The sequence below is a fragment of the Sus scrofa genome, chromosome 7 (genome assembly GCF_054392235.1).
Source record: "Sus scrofa isolate SSC_HxYL_T2T_F1_AM1 chromosome 7, Sscrofa_HxYL_maternal_Yorkshire_Landrace_v2.0, whole genome shotgun sequence".
Taxonomy (NCBI): domain Eukaryota; kingdom Metazoa; phylum Chordata; class Mammalia; order Artiodactyla; family Suidae; genus Sus; species Sus scrofa.
In genome coordinates this window covers 34395186-34418064 of record NC_139389.1, presented here as the reverse complement: position 1 = coordinate 34418064, position 22879 = coordinate 34395186, and the positions used below count along the sequence as shown (strand labels likewise).

The 22879-nt window shown below is 37.5% G+C and overlaps 1 protein-coding gene across 7 annotated transcripts in view; it reads left to right on the top strand.

Moving 5' to 3' along the window:
* The window catches only part of HCRTR2 (hypocretin receptor 2), a 101852-nt gene that overhangs the window by 67321 nt on the left and 11652 nt on the right, over positions 1 to 22879 (top strand). For all 7 annotated transcript variants that reach the window (XM_084966741.1, XM_084966744.1, XM_084966745.1 and 4 more), the window contains 2 exon segments: positions 3587 to 3830; positions 14791 to 14906. In XM_084966741.1, the coding sequence (XP_084822867.1) occupies positions 3587 to 3830; positions 14791 to 14906 (360 nt within the window).

The following is a 22879-nucleotide window of genomic DNA, read 5'->3' as shown; positions in this document are numbered from 1 at the left end:
GGCATGTGGAAGTTCCCAGGCCAGGGATCCAACCAGTGTCACAGCAGTGACCTGAGCCCCTGCAGTGACAACAGTGGATCCTCAACCTGCTGCACCACAAGGGAACCTTTAAAATGGCCCTTTTATCTTTAATCATTCCATAGGTCCAAAATCATTAACATTTATTGGGCTATTTGCTGAATAATTATCTTAAATTTCTAGAAAAAGTGTAAACTATTTCACTTTACTTCTCACGCTTACTGTAGCAGTTGGCTGCTTTTGCAGAGTGACATTATTTTTGCAACTGCAAGAACAGTCTCGGCACAGGATATGCCAGGAAATGAACAAAAGCCAACTCAGCCGTGGGTGGTGGGACAGGCTCCCTCACTCTCTCAGTCACACTTTCCCACCTTCCAATCTAGTAGTACCTGTCATGCAAACTTGTGATTTGGCAAAATTTCCATGTCTACTTGTCACAGATTTCTGAGCTCTATACTAGCAGGAAGCTGACTCCTCCTTTAGCAAAGAAATTTTCCCACACTCGCGTGACCACAGACAACTCATAGCGTGGGCAAAAGATCAAACACCGACAGCGGAGGGACGTTCACGTCATCTCACTGCGCTTCCCGCACAATGCTCATAATTCTCACTAGGTTCATTTCTCAAATGAGTTACCATTAGGTCGATTTGAAATAATATCAAAATCTCAGTGAAAAAAAAGGCACCCGGAAGTGAAAAGCAACAACGAAACTCTCATTTATAATCACTTATGATAGGGTGCAATTTTATATCCCCTTCAAGAAAATCTTGTAAATTGGATGCTAATTGTATACTAGAGCATAGTACACATCAGCGAAGATAGTTGTCAAACAGTGACTATTAAATCACTGATTGCCAAGGATTCAATGAACTCTGCCATTATATTAACCAAACCAGCAGGTCCTCTCATGAGAAGGCACTGCCCCCTGGCTCCACCATTGGCACTGGACGACCATCTCTCAAGTGCGCTGTGTTGAACTGATTATTACTGTCTAGTGATAGAGGGTGATGCTAGAAAGGAATTTGAATTTGAACCACACTGCTTCTATCCCATTTACCCACATTAATCAGAATTCATGAAAAATAGATCATTTTACATTTCTAATTGCTAGAGAGGATAAATATAGCCCTGGCTCAGCACTGTGAAAGGCCAGCTGCGCAAGGCTAGATGCCACCATTCTAGTCCCAGGTCATCAAGGGTATGAAGGACCCTGGGTGTTGGATACATGCTCATGGAAGGAATGGACTTTGGAGGAGAAGGGGAGTGTTGGAGAAGGAGGTGTGAATGCCTTCTAAAGCAGCACCAAGGAATTCCCAGGTGCCATCAACCACCCTAAGCCTACCCTGGTAGAGTTCATCGCTTTGTGATTACACTTGAAATTAACCTCTAAGAATTTAGCATAGTTGATACCTTTGCTTATAATCTCTATGACTATTATTCATTGAAAAACAGTCTGTTCCAATTAAAAGCTAGAACCCCAAGTTTGAGTTCTAGCTTTTGCACTCTTGCTATCCTTGGAAGAGAATACCAACAGTGCAACCACCATTATCACGACCCTAATCACAATAAGAATTAACAAATGTTCCCACAGCATTTATATACCAGCCCTGGGCCAGGCATTTCATATCTCCACTGACTCTTCCCACAATTCCATTATGCAAGTTTACAGATGAGAAAACTGAGGCACAGAGAGGCTAAGTAACTTCGCCAAGATCACACATTTAGCAAGTGTAATGGGGTGCATACCCAAGAAACCTAGCAGCAGAATTGATTTCAACCACACTCTGCTGCCTTTCCAAAAGAGAATCAAAAGAGTCAGAGTTGGCAAGAATCTTATCCTGTCATTTCACTCATTTAATAGAAAACAACAACACAATCACATTTTGCATACACCCGTGAAGTGGGTGACCCAACACGGTGAACAAAACCGTCCCTTCTGTCATTGCTTTATTCCAACAGAGAAGATACACGATAATTAAACAAAGGAATTTACTGTAAGTGTTGAGAAGAAAATAAATAGAAATCTGTAAAAAAAAAAAAAAAAGAAAGAAAAAGAAAAAAACAGAAAAGAGAAGGAGGCTTTTTTTAAAGAGAGTTTTGAGAGCAATATCAGAATCAAGGGTCCATTTATCCAGTGTAGAAAATACTAAATATAACTACATAAACTGACCACGTGGGGATAGGCATGCGGGACATAATTCTTCACTATTTCCTTAAAGTTCCAAGTTAAAGTGTCATTTGTGGTGCTGTTAATTATATAGAAATCTGGATTGAGCGAACCTATCTGAATTTTAAAGGCAGGTTGCTTATTCCAGGAATGAGCAAACTAGGGTAAGGAAATCCATGTAGAGACTTATTTTTTACCATGATTCATGCCTCTCTTTGGGTGCAACATGTTGGAAATGAACTCATGTACAAATAGCATTTGTTATTTCCTACTTAGGAAATGAGAAACTCATAATTCCAAAATGTTAATTAAATGTAATTGCAATCAGATTCTTGCATGATAATTTTAAGAAAGCCATGCCATCATATTATTCCTTATAAGTGAAATAAATTTTTCCAGTTCAGACTAAACATGTATTTTTTTTCCATTTGAAGATAAGATTTACTCTGTCATAATGGAAGATATTATGAGAAAAAGAATATATATATGCATAACCAGGCACTTTGATGTGCAGCAACAATTGACAGAACATTGTAAATCAACTATTATAATAAAAAAGAAAAAAAATATCCTCTATCAATGGAAAAGTTTTGAGATAAAATAATGATTATAATTATTTAAAGAATGCTATAAGAAAAAGATTGGCATAAGAAAGATTCTGGAGTTCCCGTCGTGGCGCAGTGGTCAACGAATCTGACTAGGAACCATGAGGTTGCGGGTTCGATCCTTGCCCTTGCTCAGTGGGTTAACGATCCGGCGTTGCTGTGATCTGTGGTGTAGGTTGCAGACATGGCTTGGATCCTGTGTTGCTGTGGCTCTGGCATAGGCTGGCAGCTACAGCTCCGATTTGACCCCTAGCCTGGGAACCTCCATTTGCTAAGGGAGCTGCCCAAGAAATGGCAAAAAGACCAAAAAAAAAAAAAAAAAAAAAAAAAAATTCTAAGATTTGTGTGGTACATATATTCAATGGGAAATGTATTTTTTCCCTCACATATATCTAGTATTTTTGGCAGAGTTTTGTTGTTTTTTTTTTTAATAGAGCACTTGCCTAAAATGTTTTTTAACAAATCTCAATCTCATTATCTATGTACCTACCTTTCTAATACAATAAAAATATTAAGAGGAGTTCCCACCATGGCACAATGGTTAAGAATCTGACTGCAGTGGTTCAGGTCACTGTGGAGGTGCTGGTTCAATCTCCAGCTGGGTGCAGTGGGTTAAAGGATCCTGCATTGCATCTGTGGCTTAAGTCGAAACTGCGGCTTGGATTCCATTCCTGGCCCAAGGAACTTCCATATGCCACTGGTGCAGCCATACATTTTTTAAAAAAATATGTACATACTGAGAGTGATCCATTAAACACCTGGTGCTTCCCTCATACTACACTGTTTTTTCTCCAGACTGTGTCGGTGTCTGTGTCTGTCCTCACGCTGAGCTGCATCGCCCTTGATCGGTGGTATGCCATCTGTCATCCCTTGATGTTTAAGAGCACAGCCAAGAGGGCCCGGAATAGCATCGTCATCATCTGGATCGTCTCCTGCATCATAATGATCCCTCAGGCCATCGTCATGGAATGCAGCACCATGCTGCCCGGCTTAGCCAATAAAACCACTCTGTTTACTGTCTGCGATGAGCGCTGGGGTGGTAAGTTCATCGTGGTCCACGAGCCTATACTTATACGACACTTGCAAATGGAACATCTGGTGGGCATGGCCCTCGTAAAGCGGGCCTTGTGTATTTTATTGGCATTTGTTAATAGAGTTTTGCAAAAGCATAAAAAACAAGTTGAAATGCAAAACAATGTCCCAGAATCCCTCTACGTCTCTTGACCCTCTAGAGGTATTATGCACTACTGTATACCTTTCCTGTTGTTCAGTTAGGGAGTGAAAGGGAGAGCTTATTCCACAATTCAGATTCGTTATGTTAGATTTCCTTAATGTCTCTAAAATGAAAAGGACTCCTAAGAACCCAAATATGTATTCTGGAATGATTGGCATTTTATAACATGGTAGAACATTACATTGCCTCAGGTGTCAGTTTCCTTAATAGGCTTCAAATATAACTAGATTTTTTACACTTTAAAATGATATCCAGGAGGTTCCCTTGTGGCTTAGTGGGTTAAGGATCTGGCATCATTGCAGTGGCTTGGGGTCAATTCCTGGCCCAAGAATTTCTGTATGCCACAGGCATGGCCAAAAATAAAAAACAAAATATTTTATACCATGTCTGGAGAGTTCCTGTTGTGGCTCAGCAGGTTGCAAATCAGACTAGTATCCGTGAGGATGCAGGTTTGATCCCTGGCTGGCCCAGTGGTTTAGGGATCTGACGTTGCTATGAGCTGCAGTGTAGGTCATAGATACGGCTCAGATCCGGTGTTGCCGTAGCTGCAGCTTTAGCTCCAATTAACCCCTTAGCCTGGGAACTTCTATATGCTGCAGGTGTGCCCTAAAAAGCAAAAAAACAAAACAAAAAATCATTCATGGCCTGGGAACATGACTGTCCTGCCTATGGACCTTTGCTGTTCTCTGAGTCAAATTAGCTGAATATGCTTTATTTATTCACATTATATTAAAGTGATAAACTTTATCACTGGCATAATTATTTTCTGATAAGAATTATATTAATTATGGATCCTTTTTGGTTTTGCATCTGATAGTTTCAGCAGTTAAATTTAAACAATCAGAAGTTTGAAAGTCTTTGTTTCAAAATTCTCAGGAAGAGTCTTTGAGGTTTTTCTGTAACAAGAGAAACCCTTTTTTTTTTTTTTTTTTTGTCTTTTTGCCTTTTCTAGGGCCACTCCTGTGGCATATGGAGGTTCCCAGGCTAGGGGTTTAATCGGAGCTGTAGCCGCTGGCTTACGCCAGAGCCACAGCAATGTGGGATCTGAGCCAGATCTAAGACCTACACCACAGCTCACAGCAATGCCAGGTCCTTAACCCACCGAGCAAGGGCAGGGATCGAACTCGCAACCTCATGGTTCCTAGTTGGATTTGTTAACCACTGTGCCATGATGGGAACTCCGGAAACACTTTTATAAATGCCTGGTAATGGCACAAATCTGGACATAGCAGAGAATGGAAGTAAATAATCCTTCCATTTCAGCATAGCGTGCACTAGTTACAAAATATTGCATGAAATTTAAAGAAAACGATCTTTCTTTTTCTGGATAAGTATATAACCATGGCTCATATTTAGGGACTATAAACATAAAGAAAGCATTTGTTTATTAGAAAGATGGATCAGGAGTTCCCTTGTGGTACAGTGAGTTAAAGATTCAGAATGCTGAATGCAGCATCTTGGGTCACTGCTATGACGTAAGTTCACCCCCTGGCCTGGGAACTTTCGCATGCCATGGGTAAGGCCAAAATTTGTGCTAAATAAATAAATAAAAATAAAAAGCTCTCTTGTTCACCCAGATGTAAAAAGAAAGGAAGGAAGGAAGGAAGAAAGAAAGAAAGAAAGAAAGAAAGAAAGAAAGAAAGAAAGAAAGAAAGAAAGAAAGAAAGAAAGAAAGAAAGAAAAGGAAGAAAGAAAGAAAGAAAGAAAGAAAACAGAGGCAGTGCACCCGGGGAGCTGTTTATGGCATTTTCAAGTATTTGAATCTTTGAATTCATGTTAATTCCTACCTTAATACTTTTATTGGAACACTGAAAAGAGAAAAATCAGGAACTGAAAAACTAGGTATATGTTTTCACTGTAGTAAGATAAAATTCCAAAGACACTGTGATGGTTCCATATATCACCCAAAGGCCTATAAGAACTAAGATTCCACAGTTTGCTTTATCTATTACCCCAAACATTAAATGTCCCCCTTGAAAACTGAGCTTCACTCTTCCTTTATAATGCTGCAATCCTTTTGCTGTATTTCTTTCTAGATCCTCTTCAGGTTTTTCCAGGTTTCCCCATTAACAATGCAGACAAAACCAAAGTGAATGGAAAGTTCCAAAATGATAGAAATATTTCTTAAATGTCTTAGGTCCCATTTATTTAATGATCAAACAACATCTTGAGAACTTAGGCGACACCAGGAATGGTGCCAGTCTGGAGAGAAACAGACTCTGCCTAAGGGAACACATTGTATATAGTGAGGTTGAAAGGCAAATAAATAAAAGTTTATAGCGTGATTAGTATCTTAATATACTTATGCACACAGTGCCAGGAGCACAAATGAGAGGAAAACCTCAGTCTTTGCCATTTGAACCAAAGTGTACAAGGAGCTGCTAACATTTTAGCAAAGCATTAGAGATGAGGTAGATGGAATGACTGGCCAACAGAGACCTGCTGTATGGCAGAGAACTCTACCCAATATTCTGTGATCATCTATGCAGGAAAAGAATCTGAAAGAGAAGGGATATGTGTACATGCATAACTGCATCACTTTGTTGTGCAGCAGAAATTATCACAACCTTGTAAATCAACTATACTTCAATAAAACTTTAAAAAATGAAACAAAAGAAAAAACAAAACAAAACAAAAAGATGAGCAAGGAGGAAGCCCACTGGGCAAGTCCTTTACTCAGGGTTTGAACTCTGGTCACTTGGAATGAACTCGTTTTGCCTTTTGACTAGACTAGTAGGTCTTAATGTTCAATATCTCAATTATTTTTCCATTTAAGGAAGCCTTTAAAAATGTGGAGATTCACTAGCATCAGTGTGATTCTCTGTCAGGGTACGATCTAATGGTTTGGTCAATTAAATGACTATAAGCTGCCCAAACATTAATAATAAGCAGTGACTTTTTTTCAGACAGGGAAGAGGGAGAAAGGTGTCGTTAGAAGCAAGTAAGCCCACACATGGGCACCATCCCTTGAGGAAGAAAGGAAGAGGACCCAAACGTATCATTTCTTTCTACCCCCAGGGCAGACAGTCCAAAGGATTGTGTTTGGGAAAAGGTGGGCTGGAGACCAATGGTAACATGTCTCTTAGGTAATTCCTACCCAGTGAGTTCTGTCTGAAAAACAGCCTGCAGATCCCTTGGTCAGAATGCTTTAGTTTATCACGATGAAACCGAACCGTAAATGAAATCATTTCCTCAATATTATGAAGCAAACAAACTCATTCAAATCTAAGTGGTACTGAACTCACGTTCAGCAGCTCTCTGCTTAGAAGCCAATGGGGAAAAGGCAAGTGTCAGTAGGAAGGAAAGTTGTTTTTATCAGATAAACTGGCGATCTGGAGAGAAGGTACACTCGTGTCCCAAGACCCACTCCAAAGATCCTGCTCAGCCGTGATGGTTTTTAAAGGGGAAAAAAAGGGGGGGGGAAGAATCTCAGTGAAATATTGAGGCAGGAGGTGGGGTTCGGCATCACTCTCCATTGCATGCAGACTGGCCGACTCCTCAGATGTTAGCTTGCCCACATGGTCTGCCTGCAGGATTGCTAAGGGGGCTGGTGAGGGTAGACAGCATTCTTCCTTTATTGAATTCTTCATTCTTCTTCTCATCTAGGAAAACAATCAACAGGTTAGGCAAGGCATGGAGTACATTCAAGAGAGGATAAGTCAGGAGTTCGTAGGTAAAATTGCCTAGTGATCTCATTCCTATACTTAGATTCTTCAAAGGTTAGAGGAGAACAGAAATGGGCAAACAGAAAAAGGGCAATTAAGAGCTGCTTTTGTAGGCTTCAAACTCTCAAGGTGGGATTCTTGAAGTTTATGGAGATGGTAATTTGATTAAAATACCTACCTTTTCTTCAACGTATGTCTGTGGTATTTTCTCCAAGTATTTTGGTAATTAGTTTCATTTATAACTATGTGGGCTGCTTTTATAAACTTGTCATTTAGTGTTGCCTGGAATAATCAAGCAGCATTAACACTCATGAACAAAAGGATAGCAAAGCTAAGAGCTAAGGAATCCCACCAGTTATCATGATTATCTAAATAGCTGCATCTTTTCTTTTCTTTTTGGCCTTTTTTTTTTTTTTTTTTTTTTTTTTGTCTTTTTAGGGCCACATCCAAGGCATATTAAAGTTCCTAGGCTAGGGGTCTAACTGAAGCTGCAGTTCATCGCCTACACCTCAGCCACAGAAATGTGGGAGCCAAGCTGCATCTGTGACCTATACCACAGCTCATAGCAACACCAGACCCTTAACCCCCTGAGCAAGGCCAGGGATCGAACCCACGACCTGATGGATACTAGCTAGTTTCGTTACTGCTGAGCCACAAGTGGAACACTAGCTGCACCACTTCTACTTACCTTTGAACAACAGATATAAACACGTAAAACTCATTCCAACCTCCCACATTTTACTCTCTAACTCTAGAAGGGATATTTTTCCTTTTTTTAAAAAAAAAAAAAGCAATTATTGTTGAATTTGTTGCGGAAACTTGGCCTGCGACAACTAGTGCCAAATAGAAACTCAGAGACAAAAAAAAAAAAATGGAGTTCTCGTTGTGGCTCAGTGGTTAATGAATCCGACTAGAAACCATGAGGTTGCGGGTTCCATCCCTGCCCTTGCTCAGTGGGTTAAGGATCCCACATTGCCGTGAGCTGTGGTGTAGGTCGCCGACGCAGCCTGGATCCCGCGATGCTGTGGCTGTAGCATAGGCTGGTGGCTACAGCTCCAATTAGACCCCTAGCCTGGGAACCTCCATATGCTGTGGGTGCGGCCCTAGAAAAGGCAAAAAGACAAAAGAAAAAAAAAAAAAAGAAAAGAAAAGAAACTCAGAGACAGAGTTTGGGGTGAATGAGAAAAAGACAGCTTTTATTGCTTTGCCAGGCCAAGAAAGCCACAGCAGGCTAATGCCTTTGAGACTGTGTCCTCCATTGGGAAGAACTGTGGGGAGTTTTATCGTAAAAGGGAGAGAAACAGGATTCCAAATAAGAATCAGGGTTGAGGGCAAAGGTGCATCTTCTTTCTTAGGGGGAATCCGAGTCATCAAAACTGGTGTCAGGGCATGATCATGACAGCAGTCTTCAGGGTTATTGCCTAGAATAACAATACTTGTGAAAGGGGCAAACGGATCAGAGGTTAGAACAAATGAGGGAAGTTCCTGAAAAACTTCATGTGCTAATAATCTTTAACTCAGAGGCAACTGTGCTCAGAGCACCTCATCTTCAGCTTACGGGTGATTGTGTTTGGGGTACGATTAAGACAGGGGGAAGGACAAGGAAGGACTCTAAGCTGTTCAATTATAGAGCATTCATTTCTAAAAGAAGCATAAGGAATATAACTTTTAGTGTATAAGGTGCCTACATCATTATATGTAGCACTTGAGAGGGAACCAGGATCCTGCCCCGAGGCTGTACTCTGGTTTCTCGGCTGTTCCTCCTCCGTCTTCGCCTCCCCTTTCCTCCCAGATCAGCAACAGGCCCCTTGGAACTCAGGGAAAGTCATGGAGTCTGAATGAGGCCCATTTCCTAAAAGCAAGAAGTGGGGGACACAGAAAGGCTTTTGTGCCCAGGAGCCCCCCAGGGCCCTGTTCAGTCACAAATACCTAAACATCAAACCTCTGTCTTCAGAAGTCATTTAGAAAACTATTTGAAAGTGATTTTACACTAGCCTATAATTATTTAAAATGATTTTAAAAGCAAAATGCTACTGAATTGAGTTCATCATCCAGAAAATCAAAAAATAACATCTATGAAATGAGCTTTTCCTATATTAAATCCTTAGCACACATTCGTGTGCCCTATGCACAGCGAGGCCAAACAAAACCAAAATGTCAGAGTTTGGAGCAGAAAGAGGTTTATGGCTGGGTCATCCAAGGAGATGGGTGGCTAGTCATCCCCCCCCCCCACCAGCCACCAAAAAAAAGCCTCAAGTACCTGAATAAAATTGCAAACCATTTTTAAAAGCCAGGTGAGGGGGTGGGTCACAGGGTTTGGACCAGCTTGCACACACTTCTCTGATTGGCTGATGTTGACTGGGTGGTGTTGCCAGGTTAACTTATCAGTCCTCAGGCTCCAGGAGGCCTGGGGCTAGTGCTCGAGGTCATCAAGTGGTTAACGTCTTTCATTTGGTGAGGGTTTTAGCATCTGTAAAACAACTCAGGAAATGGGCATCAGCTACTTCAGAGACTGTTATCTAGGTACTTTAGAGAAGAGCTAAAGCAGAGGTTATGGGGGAAGGGCCTGCCCCTAGAAGGTCCCGTAGGGTCCTGCTTGGTTACAAAATGAAATTTTTAATCATTTAATGTTTTTAAGGAGAATATAAAAGAATTCAAAACCTGTTCGTATTATGCTGCTTATTAGACAGTTTATTATGATGATTTTTACACAGCGTCAACTTTGTTACTGTAAGCTATGTATAAGTCTATGTTTAACTTAAAATTTTACAGCTTGGATGCAAATGTGATAGACAATCTAAAATCACTATAGGAAATTATATTATATATATTACAGTATGTATACAGTGTCAACTCTCTAAAGTTCAAACATCTTGAAAGTCCAAATACCATTTAGCCCAATTTGTAAAAAAATTTGTTATGAGATATCTTTGGGGATTAAGTCATGAACTGTGTCTCTTATCTTTATCTGACATTAAATCAATAATGTAGTTTTAAAAGTAGTCGGCTATGTCGTTGTCCTACAACCAGTATTACAGTGTGGAAAAGTCGGTAAATCATGTGGTCCTTTGATCCATATTGATCAAATCACTTTTGGGCAAGTCTTGCTAAGGTAGTCTTACTCATGGTACAGAATAACTGAAAACTCTGTTCTACTGAAAATACTCCCACAAATATGTAATGTTTTAGGGATACATTATTTCTGCAACACATGTTCCTCATTGCCTATGACATGTTCAAATACAAGATCACAAACCCTCAGTTCTTGGCAGATACACTTGACACTCAAAACAAATAAAATCTGTTAATACATATTTTTAATGATCTTTAAAATATGTCTCCGTATACTTTCACTGTTTGCTTCAGTCACGTCAGTTCACACTTCTGAAATGTTAAAATTCTTCCAGAATTATATCCATACTTTTTTGATTGCTTGGTTTATAAATGCAGTTTCACAGGATAGATCCTATGGGAAGAAAGTAACTTTTGTTGTGCATTCAGTCCAAAATGTAAGTGTTACGGTTCACTCATCCCACTTTTAAGGAACATGAACTGTTTGTCAAACATTGTTTTGGACACTGGGGATTTATAATCTTCTTGGATGGTACTGCCAAATTATTCTTTGGTGGTCTGAAAAATAATAATAATGGAGCCTTTCTTTACATTCAAACTAATGATGGCATCTGGCCTATTATGTATATATATAGTATATAAATACTATATACTATAGTATATAATAAATACTACATACTAAAGTATATAAATATGTATGTGTATTAAAAGGAACATTTATTGAAAACACTTATTGGGAAGACGATAATAAAATATGTTAAAGATTAGTGGATGTATGAACTTTGAAAAGTCTTGTCCAAATTGCATTTTTGGGAAATTATATTTAATTTACTTTTCCATTGACTCCCTGATAGGTGCACTATGAAGGAGAAAAATGTTTGCAGTTTTGAGATAATTATATCAACATGTTGACTCAATACTTGACCCCTTAACTCATCTGAGAGAAATTAAGTTTTGTGTATTATTCTTTTTCTGATTTCAAAGATCAAAGAAAAACACACAATTTCTCCTTACTTGGAAAAAATTTCTCCACTTACTTTATATATATATCTGAATTTATATATCTCCACTTACTTTATATATATATCTGAATCAGAAACCACTGATTTCTACTGGTTGTCAATCTTTAAAATGCTTTTTCTAATTTAGGGAATGCGTAAGTGACAAATTTAATGTAGCTACTTTCTAGGTTATATATGACCGTCAAAAATATATTGAAGATATTGGTCATCAACTGCAGAGAAACTTCAAAGATTGTTTCAACACATACAATTTAAATTTTAAACTTTCAGTGGGTTTTCAATTAGTTTAGAATCTAAGCATGAAATGAGGAATTTAAACTATCATGTTTCTCCAATTATCTATAATAATCTTTTTATTAAAACTATCCGTCTTAGCCTGCAAGCATAATTTGGCTTGATCAACTTTTCTCCATGTTGGCGTTCATTATCATAATATGCATTTACCAGCCAATTACATATTTTCCCAACTATTTATACATACACCAAGTGCAGAATGAGCTTTCTTTCCCATCTGTTTAAAACTCCAGGCTTTTATCACAGTGATGGTATCCATCTCTGCAGTCAAAAAAAAAAAAAAAAAAAAAAGACCTGCCAAATCTACTTTCCTCTACTCAGTGTAGTTTGATGCAGACATCAGGGATTCTCAGGTATGTAAGCTTCAAAGGTATATTTTTATGTGGGAAGCTTATATGACACTTTCTACAAAACAAATAAAAGTTCAAAGCCCCTAAGGTGCTGGGGAAGTGCCTAGTCACTCACTCTCAGGCTCCTTTGAAATTGGCTCAGCAAATGCTGCAAGGGCTGCAGCACTTCAAAGAGAGAGGCTGTTTGTTATTCCTCCAGTCCAGCTGCTGCTCACATTCTACCATTTTTTTTTGTGTGTGTAGCTGGCCTGTTTTATAGGATAAACTTGAAAGGAAGTCAGAAAGTTAGAAATTGATGAGCTAGGTGTGAGCCACCTGGGCCCCAGGGAAGCTAAAAATGCCACCTCGAATTGGTCTCTTAGACCTCCTAGCAGGAGGTCCTCTACTAAAGATAGTAGTGGAGAAAAACATCTGTCTGAGAAAGAAGACAGCGTTTGGGGAGTAAGAGTAAAGAGACTATTAAACGCTAGCAGAACAAGACTCTGAAATCAAGATGGTAGAAGGGATTTAACTCATAGATATGTTTAAAACACACTGAGTAAGAATCCAATGAATGTTCAATAATGATATCAGTGATTACGGATCATCATCATTATTATTGGCGAATCCTAAGTATAAATTGCTCTTACCATATTTGCTCACACAACTGAGTCTTCATGCTTCTACACTCTCGCGAAAGTAACAAAAAGTAAAGTCATCCCTCCATAATAGTGCAGAACCAACCCCACTGGCAATATCAAAATCAAAATAAGATAAGTAATATTTAGAATTAAAAAAAAAAAAAAAAAACACAGTTCCCATTGTGGCTCAGCAGTAATGAATCTGACTAGTATCTATAAGGATGCAGGTTTGATCTCTGGCCTCGCTCAGTGGGTTAAGGATCCGGTGTTGCCATGAGCTGTGGTGTAGGTCAGCAGGCACTGCTAGGATCCGGCATTGCTGTGGCTATGGCATAGGCCATCAGCTACAGATCTGATTCCACCCCTAGCCTGGGGGCTTCCGTAAGCTACAGGTGCAGCCCTAAAAAAAGCAAAACAAAACAAAACAAAACCCTTTGTTTTATTAGTGTTCACTTAGAATTCTATATAAATATTGCATTTAATATCCATGAAATTCATTTAGGATATATTCTCTTTCCTGTTTTACATAGAAGTGAAAGTAGCTGGATCACTGTGGCATATTCAAATACTAGTATGGGGAAATATCCCTTAAAGCATTTTAAATATCAACAATGGATATATTTTAGAAAAGCTAAAAATTGATATTAAGCCACAGTTCCACTGGATTGATTGACTCATTAGTAAATGCCTCAATCTATGATACATTTACCCTGTGTACATAGAATTGATGATAAATAAAAAATCACTACAATCCTAGATGTACTTATGTCTGATAAGTAAGATGGATATTAAAAAAGAAAATACTCAAATCGATTTAAAATCTAGCATTCAAGAACCCTAAATGTCTTACTTTTCATTAAAAGTACATGCATACATACTTTAGACACACAACTTACTTAAAAAAGAATTTCGTATGTTTTAGTAAGTCAACAAAAAGAATGATCAACAAATGTTCGCTGTATTTTTCCAAAACTTTTCCACTTTTGTATTTGGAAGTACAGCTGGGAATAGTTTCTCATTTCTCAGGAGAGAACTGAGGAAGAATCCCTTTAGTTGGCAGTCTCTTCTCATTTTAACAAACACATTAACAGTTACATTTTGATTTTGTCCCTCCTTGTAAATCCAAGTATAAGACAATCCGAAGTAATTTTTACTAATTAGCCAGATGTAACTGAGGCAAAAAAGGGCTTTTTGATAAATGAACACTTTTACTTTGGATAGACTGTGGTAGCACAAATTAAGAAATAGCTACTGTTACTCCTCTCTGTGTATATTAAATGAAATTAAGACTCCACATTTAGTACTTAAATGTAAGTAGTTAATACTGTAAACTATGGAGTTCTCGTTGTGGCTCATTGTTAACGAATCCGACTAGGAACCATGAGGTTGCGGGTTCCATCCCTGCCCTTGCTCAGTGGGTTAATGATCCAGCGCTGCTGTGAGCTGTGGGGTAGGTTGCAGATGCAGCTCAGATCCCGCATTGCTGTGGCTCTGGGGTAGGTGGGGCTCTACAGCGCCGATTTGACCCCTAGCCTGGGAACCTCCATATGCTGCGGAGCGGCCCAAGAAATGGCAAAAAGACCAAAAAAAAAATTGTAAATTGTCTTTCCCTTTCGTGTATATAAAGTGCCAGTGTAATCGTATAGAAAGTAAACATGTGTTTTAAAGGAGAACATTAATAGACATGCCTTTAAAAAAATCCTATGAATTATAAGATTTTATTATTTTGACTTTCATTCCAGGTGAAATATATCCCAAGATGTATCACATCTGTTTCTTTCTGGTAACATATATGGCACCACTGTGTCTTATGGTGTTGGCCTATCTGCAAATATTCCGTAAACTCTGGTGCCGACAGGTATGTAATTTCAAATAGTTTTCTTGTATATTCTTTAAAATATGCTTAAAAACAAAATTTAAGAGTGTGTTGAACCCATGTAATATTCTTGGCAAAGGATTGTGTGTTCTTATAAAATAATGAGGTCCTAGCCATGAGAATATGTCTGGACATTTTTTTAGGGTGATATTTAGGGAATGTAGTATATGAATTGCCCCAATGATTAAATTTTAAACTTCTGGGATTAATTGACTTTTGTTTAGGAATAATATTATAAATTTTACTTTTTATGAGGTATAAAAAATAAAAATTCCTTTAAAGTTTCCTGAGACTGTAAGTAAAGAACATTTTATTCTTGATGAGACTCGTGTGCTACATTTTTATTATATGGGTTAAATATCCAACCTCAAAACTCATTTGTTTTAGAAAAGTAGAAGAATCAGGCAGAGTTGAAAATTTCCGAAATTGCTTATAATACTGATTTGAGAGTCCTGAAATCTTGTCAATAATTTTGCTTTGTCAGTGAATGTATTCATTCACCCAGTTATTCATTCATCAAACATTTCTATTTCTTTTGTATACATGTCTGATAAAAAGGTAAAAGCTCCAGGCTATTCCATTGATGAATGCATAGTCTAGAGGAAGGAAACAGTTGCGGAGTGAAAATCACCTTAATAAACATAAGTGGGGGGGGGGGTCAAAGGAAAACTTTGTGGAGAAGGATCTAATCCAGAGCAGGTAACGTTTAAATTGAACTTTGATGATTCGAAGAAAATCAACAAACACATGTGGTGGATTTCTAAAGGTATAGTCCAAGAATACAACTCAGCTTCCTGTACTTGAAAATTGTATCTTAAAATGCTACATTTCTGAGAAATGTATCTCTCTCTTTTCCTAAACTTCCTACTGGTACTTTGAGCTTATCAGGCTTGTGAAAAACCATGCCCTTGGTCTGTTTGTTCTGACGTATTTTATCCCACTGAAAAACTTACTGGGCCACTTTACTCATTAAAAGGATTTTATAAACTTTTATTTGGTCTTCAAGAATGAGTCTTCATTTGGGTCTCCTTCAACCCTTGCTATTCAAAGCAACTTTCAAAATTATGTTCTACTCTTGGCATATGAGCAACAGTCACATTTTTCAACTGTTTATGTCTCATAATTCCAATTTCTTTCTTTTCCTCTATTTTTATAAAGAAGTCACTTCTTTTATGACCTAATAAATGAAACCAGCACCAACACTTATTAGCATGCATTTTGTCCTCCAATCTTTGTAACTAAACTAATGAATGTCTATTACTGTAAAACACAAGTGGGGATTTTCTATATCCTAGAGAGTGTCTCCAACACTCTCCACCTGCTCATGAAGCCAGTTGTAAATAACTTAGTATTTTTTTCTCTTGCACCCCACCTCTTTGTAACTATTGTCATACTTGTCTTTTTGCTAGGTTATTCTGCTGTAAAAACAAAACAAAACAAACAAACAAAAGCAAAAAAACAAAACCTAGGTCTGTGGCTTGCAGCAACAGTTTGTCTCACTCATATTCCATGGGCTGTGGCTACGCTCCCCTGGTCCCTTCAGTCCAGGACTCCATCTGAAGGAACAGCACTTCCTGGGCATGCTATTCTGGAAGAAATATACAATGTCCCTTAAAATATTTACTTTGAACTGGCCAAGTCTCCTCACTTTTCATGAGCCAAAAAAAGTCATGTGGTTAAGCTTAAACAAGTGGAGATCTCCTTACAAGCTGGGGAGTGAATGGTCCAACACGATGGACGTAACACAGAAGTCAAAAACACAGGAGTTCCTGCTGGTTCAGCAGGTTAAGCATGTGGCATTGTCATTGCTGTGGCTCTGGTCACTGCTGGGGTGTGGGTTTGATCTCTGGCCCAGGAATTTCCACATGCTGTGGGTGCAGTCAAACAAAACAAAACAAAATTTTAAAACCCTCAAAAACACAGAATCAAGGTCCAGACTGCATGAGTGTAAATTCTGACCCTACAATAGATGCATAAAATTTGTTCATTATTTAAATTTCTGTGCCTCTCTTTCACTGTATTTACACTTACCCGACAGCGTTGATATACTTATTAGATGAATTAATTCAAGTGCCTCAGCATAGAAAGTGCTCAATAAATAAAATATTTTTAATACTATATTGCTGTTTTTTGGCCTTTCAACTAATTCTGTTTATTTTACTTTCTAAAATAACAAGCAGGTGTTGACTTGATCTATGTGACTACTTTCTTTTTTTTTTTTTTTTTGTATGTGTTCTGAAAGACCTTTTCTTTTTAAATTATTTCCCCAATACAACTTTTCTTCTACTGTACAGTATGGTGACCCAGTTACACATACATTCTGTTTTCTCACATTATCATGCTCCATCATAAGTGACTACACATAGCTCCACTATTTGCTTAAATAGATCTTTTTCATAGGACTTTTAAATAACATTATAATGACTTTTTATTTGTCTGCTCTACTATACTAAGATAGAGACAATACATGCTCAGCATATATCATTTGCTCAATAAATTATAAGAAAAAAGTTAGTGGAGGAGTTCCCTGGAGGCTTTGGTGCTTAAGGACTCAGTGTTGTCCCTGCTGTGGCTTGGGTTCCATCCCTGGCCTGGGAACTTCTGCATGCTGTGGGTATGGCAAAAAAAAAAAAAAAAATTAGTGGAAGAATGAAAGAAAGTACTAGGAAAGCTTAGATAGAAGTCAGAGGGGAATCTATTGCCTAGTTACTCAGAAAATATTTATAGAAAAATTAAAATTTGAAAAGTTATCAAAGGAGAAAAAAACATTGATGAACATGCAGGAATAAAGATACTTTACATTTAGATCCATATTTTCACTAGGAATGCTCAGTGTTAGATTCATTCCCTACTTATATTTTTTACTGGTTAGTATATATTAAATATGATAGATGTGTATTTTGTTATTCATTTATTTACAGAATGACATAACTTAAAATTCCTTGGATATACATAAATTCATCTTGTTCATCACAGTCTTCTCAACACAATGAGAAACCAAATCCCAACCTGTCTACTTCATTAAGCTCATAGCTCTCCACTTCTCAAACTCTAAAGTAAGTTCAAAATTGTATTGCAGGTTTAGAAAGAATCCACATTCTTTTGACGAATTGTCCTGGTTAGTACAAGCCACAGGATCCAGAAGATTTGCAGTAAAATACTTGGGCTGTGAAACTAAAAACGTTTACAAACAGATTGCCATAGAAAATGACAAGTTCAGTTAAGCTCACTTTAGCAACCACAATAAAGTAAATTAACCTCAAATGGGTGATTATATAGAATTCTGCTTGAGCAACTCTCAATTTCCAACTGTTAATGTCTATAAACAGAGTTTCAAGGCATTATGTGTGCTATAGGCTATATCAAGTGAGCCATCAAATAGAGGGCCTATCCTATTTGCTTAAAATTATGGAGAGTCATGGAATCTGTTACATATTTTGAAATTTGCGAGGATAAGGTTATTAGTAAACAAAATGTCTGTCCTTGTTTGACTTTCTCAAGAACTTAACTCTCATTAAAAGAATTGCCCAATGCTTTGCTCTAATCAAGGACTTAAATATTCGTTTTATTTGTCAATGTGACTCAGAGAACTCAGTCTAGAAATTCTACAGACTCTTCTCTAAAACTCCTCTTTTTCAGATCCACTTAATCTTAGCTTGTGCATCGTCAGCATTTTTTTCAGTTCTAGCTCATATAACTGACTGTGATAGAATAATGTTGAGAGACAAGGAATCTAGGGGTGATGAAGAAACAGGAGGCATTGGAGTTCCCATGGTGGCTCAGTGGTTAACAAATCCCATGAGGAACCAAGAGGTTGCAGGTTCAATCCCTGGCCTTGCTCAGTGGGTTAAGGATCCGGTGTTGCTGTGAGTTGTGGTGTAGGTTGCAGACACAGCTCAAATCCTGCGTTGCTGTGGCTCTGGCATAGGCCAATAGCTTCAGCTCCAATAGACCCCTAGCCTAGGAACCTCCATATGCCATGGGAGTGGCTCTAGAAAAGGCAAAAAGACAAAAAAAAAAAGAAAAAAAAAAGAAAAGAAACAGGAGGATGGGTCGAAGGGTTGGTTAAGAGAATCAGGGACAAGAGTTGTAGTCCATAAGGGCATAAGGGTTATTTATACAACTGGAAAGTAGAGTTATTTATTGTGAAAATGAAGTCAAGAAACGAGACAGAGAACAATCATATGATCCTGATTATAGGAACTTGGCATGTGCATCTAAATTCTAAAAGAGCAAAGCCAAGATTAAAAAAAAAAAAAAAATTCAAGAAACCATAGAGCTAAATGGAAAAAAGTCTCTGGCTCTTAGAGCATGGTCATGCTCAAATAGTACTTGGTATAAGAAACAAGAGAAAGTCCCATTGTTCTTGCAATGCAGAGAGATACAAGGAGGTTATTTTATCATATAAGACAGCTTCTACTGAGCATTGATTTTACTCCATTTCAACAAAATGGGTAATGAGTTAAAGAATAGGAAAAAGATAAAGTCCTGTCCTAGAGCAAGGATTCATTGAGCACCAAGAAAAAACAGCATCCAAGCTCTAAGACCTTTCCAGCTACCAACTTAACTCTGCTTACTCTCCTCTCTCCCTTTTCTCTCCTCCTCCTAAAATTCTTGGCTTATTTCTATTTTCCTCACCAACACTCCACCCCCACTGACGTCTCAGCCCACTTTATTCTGACTTCAGCTTCCATCACTGAAACAGCTCTCACAAAGAAACCAATTATTTAAAAAAAAAAAAAAAAAAAAAAAAAACTTTCCTAAAGTGTTCTTACTTGATCATTGTCAGCACTGAGCAATGCTGTGCATGGCTTTATTGTTCAAGAGCTCCCTTCCCAGGGTCCCCATGTCTTTCTGCTTCTCTCTGCTTGAATAGTCATCCCCCCTTCCCTGTCCATTTAAGGACTCTTCAGTAGATTTCTTCACAACTCCATATCATTTTTAGGTGATCTTTTTTCCAGGCAGTTTTTTAAAAAAATGAGATGACTTGCAAATGTATATATGAGGCTAGTCCTCCTTTCTCCTCTGAGATACACACAATGACGCATACCCAAAAATACTTATTATGTATACAGCTTAATTATTAGTCTCAAAATCAGATATGAGTCCTCCAACTTTGTTCATTTTTTTTGAAATTGTTTTTGTAATTCCAGATTCTTTCCATTTTCATTTAAAATTTAAAAATTGGGGAGTTCCCGTCGTGGCACAGTGGTTAACGAATCCGGCTAGGAACTATGAGGTCGCGGGTTCGGTCCCTGGCCTTGCTCAGTGGGTTAAGGATCTGGCATTGCCATGAGCTGTGGTGTAGGTTGCAGACGCAGCTCGGATCCTGCGTTGCTGTGGCTCTGGCATAGGCTGGCGGCTACAGCTCCGATTTGACCCCTAGCCTGGGAACCTCCATATCCACAGGAGTGGCCCTAGAAAAGGCAAAAAGACAAAAAAATAAATAAATAAAAAATAAATAAATAAAATGTAAAAATCAATGTTTCAGTTTCTACGAAGAGATTGATATTATTTTGAATGAGATTGATAGCATTAAATCCATAGATTAATTCAGGGAAAATTGCATGATTAACAATATTAAATCTCCTAATCCATGAACATGGTATACCTCTTCATGTATGTAGGTCTTCTTCAATAGCTCTTAGCAATTTTCATAATTTTATGTATACATATTTTGTTAAATATTTCCCTCAAATCCATATTTTTCTATTGAAATTTGTTTTATTTTGTAATTTAAATTTCCAATCATGTATTGCTAGTATATAGAAATATAGTTGACTTTTGTTTATTAACTTAGGGTTCTGCATATTGCTAAATTTATCTATTTAGTTCTAGTGGCATTTTTGTATATCCCTTAAGACTATCTTTGTAAGAAATAATGTCTTATAGAATCAATCTATTCTATTGATATGTGGCTTTTGTCTATTTTTCTTGTCTTCTTGTACTGGTTAGGACCTCCACTTCAAGGTTAGGTAGAAGTGGTGAGAAAAGTCTTCACTGGCTTATTACCAATCTTAGAGGAAAGTGTTCATCTTTCACATTAAGTAGGATGATACCTAAAGGATTCTCTTTGTCAAGAAAGCTTCCCTCTACTAATAGTTTATGTGAAAACGTGTTGACTTTTCCAAATGCTTTTCCTTTCTCTATTGAGATAACCAAAGTTTAGTTAATAAGGTAAATTATATTGATTTTTAAAGTTTAAATCAACACTGCATTGTGGGAATAAATCTGATTATTTTATTACACTAAATCCATCATTATTTCATGTATTACTGATTTGGATTGATAGTATATTTTTAAGGAACATTTTTCATCTCTTCATGTGGGATATTTGATCAGTGGTTTTCTTTTGTTCTCTTGTCTTTGATTATCAGGGTAACTGACCTTATTAGTATGCATTGGAATATTATATTTTCTTGAATTTCAGAAAGAGTCTAAATAAGATTGATATTATTTATTTGCTATAGTTTAATTGAATACTACATCCATGAGCCTATCTGGGCCTGAAGTTTTGTTTGTTTTTGTTTTGTTTTGTTGTAACAGGGTTTGTCATGAAAATTGTCAGTTTTGGTTATCTTTGTTTTTCACTTTAAATTCATTGAGTTTGCAAATTTACTGGTTCTTCATAATATTCTCTTCTCCTCTTTTCAATGTCTGTAGCATTAAATTTTGTTTATCCTAGCCACAAAGATTTCTTTAGACAGGGCAGGTTTCAAGGTAAATCATCTACATGCTAGTTCCAATTCATAAATGTGACAATACCTCTTCCAGGATGTATTTCCACATCAAAAGTGATTTGAAAGTTTCTTTGTGATAATGGAAAAAAAGGGGTATGTGTGTGTCTGCTGTGTGTGGGCTTTCCATAGTTAGGGATTGTTAATCCTTGACTGAGATGGCAAGGGAAACACCTTCCCACATGGACAGTCCCATAGACTGGATCTCTTAAAGTCCTTTTGTGTGACTATTATTGCTTTTTGTAACAAGGCATCTATTTTAGAAATTGCTGATTTCCATATCAGATTGTGTTGAAGTTTATAAAAATGCCTCACAGTGAGAAAAGATGAGCTTTGCAATCAAACAGACATGAGTGCAAATTCTAGCATGACAATTATTAAAGATATAGACTTGTATATTTTATTTCATCCTTCTTAGTGTTTGCTTGACCATCTATAAAATGGGATTTATAATAAAATACTTTTAAGAATGTGTTAATGACTCAAGATTGTGCATGGTTCTTGGTGCTCAGTTATCATCAGTGATTTCTATTGTTACTATGTTGACTTTCTCTAAATACAGACAAATTATCAGTGGGAATTATTGTGTGTCTCCTCAAATGAGTGCAGGATTAAACATCTTCCATCTGTACTTAGATTATCATCTAGGAGGGGACATTATTACTGCCTTTTTTTTATGATTGCAGGGACCATAGCTATGCTCCCCATGGCAGTTTCTCTTTATGGGAACTCTTTCTGATGGTTGCAAAAGTCATCAGATGCAGGATATTGATTTTTTCCCTTGGGGGAACACTGAATAATAGATTGCTAAAGTTTAAATGATCTCTTAGAGATCATTTAGGAAACAGTTCAAGGCCATTTAGCAGACATTAATAGGGTTACTCATGCTAGAGGTCTCCTGGAAATTTCCATCATCCCTTGAAACATCTCCTCATTATTTAAAAAATGACTAAGAAGAGCCTCTCAGAGGAGAAAAGATTCTCCACCAGTGGATAAGAAGTTTGAGTGGGGTCACCATTATGTGAAATGGTCAGCCTACATGACAAAATGTAGAGAATTCAAAGAGAAATCATTTATCAAATGTTTTTCAACTTAAGGGCAGGTTTTCTTAAATTTATTTGCTTCTTTTTGAGATGTAATAGCTTGTCAAAAGGAGCATCGTATTTAATTCATCTATGTAGACATCAAAGAAAAATTCTGTTCTCAAATTAAAGATTA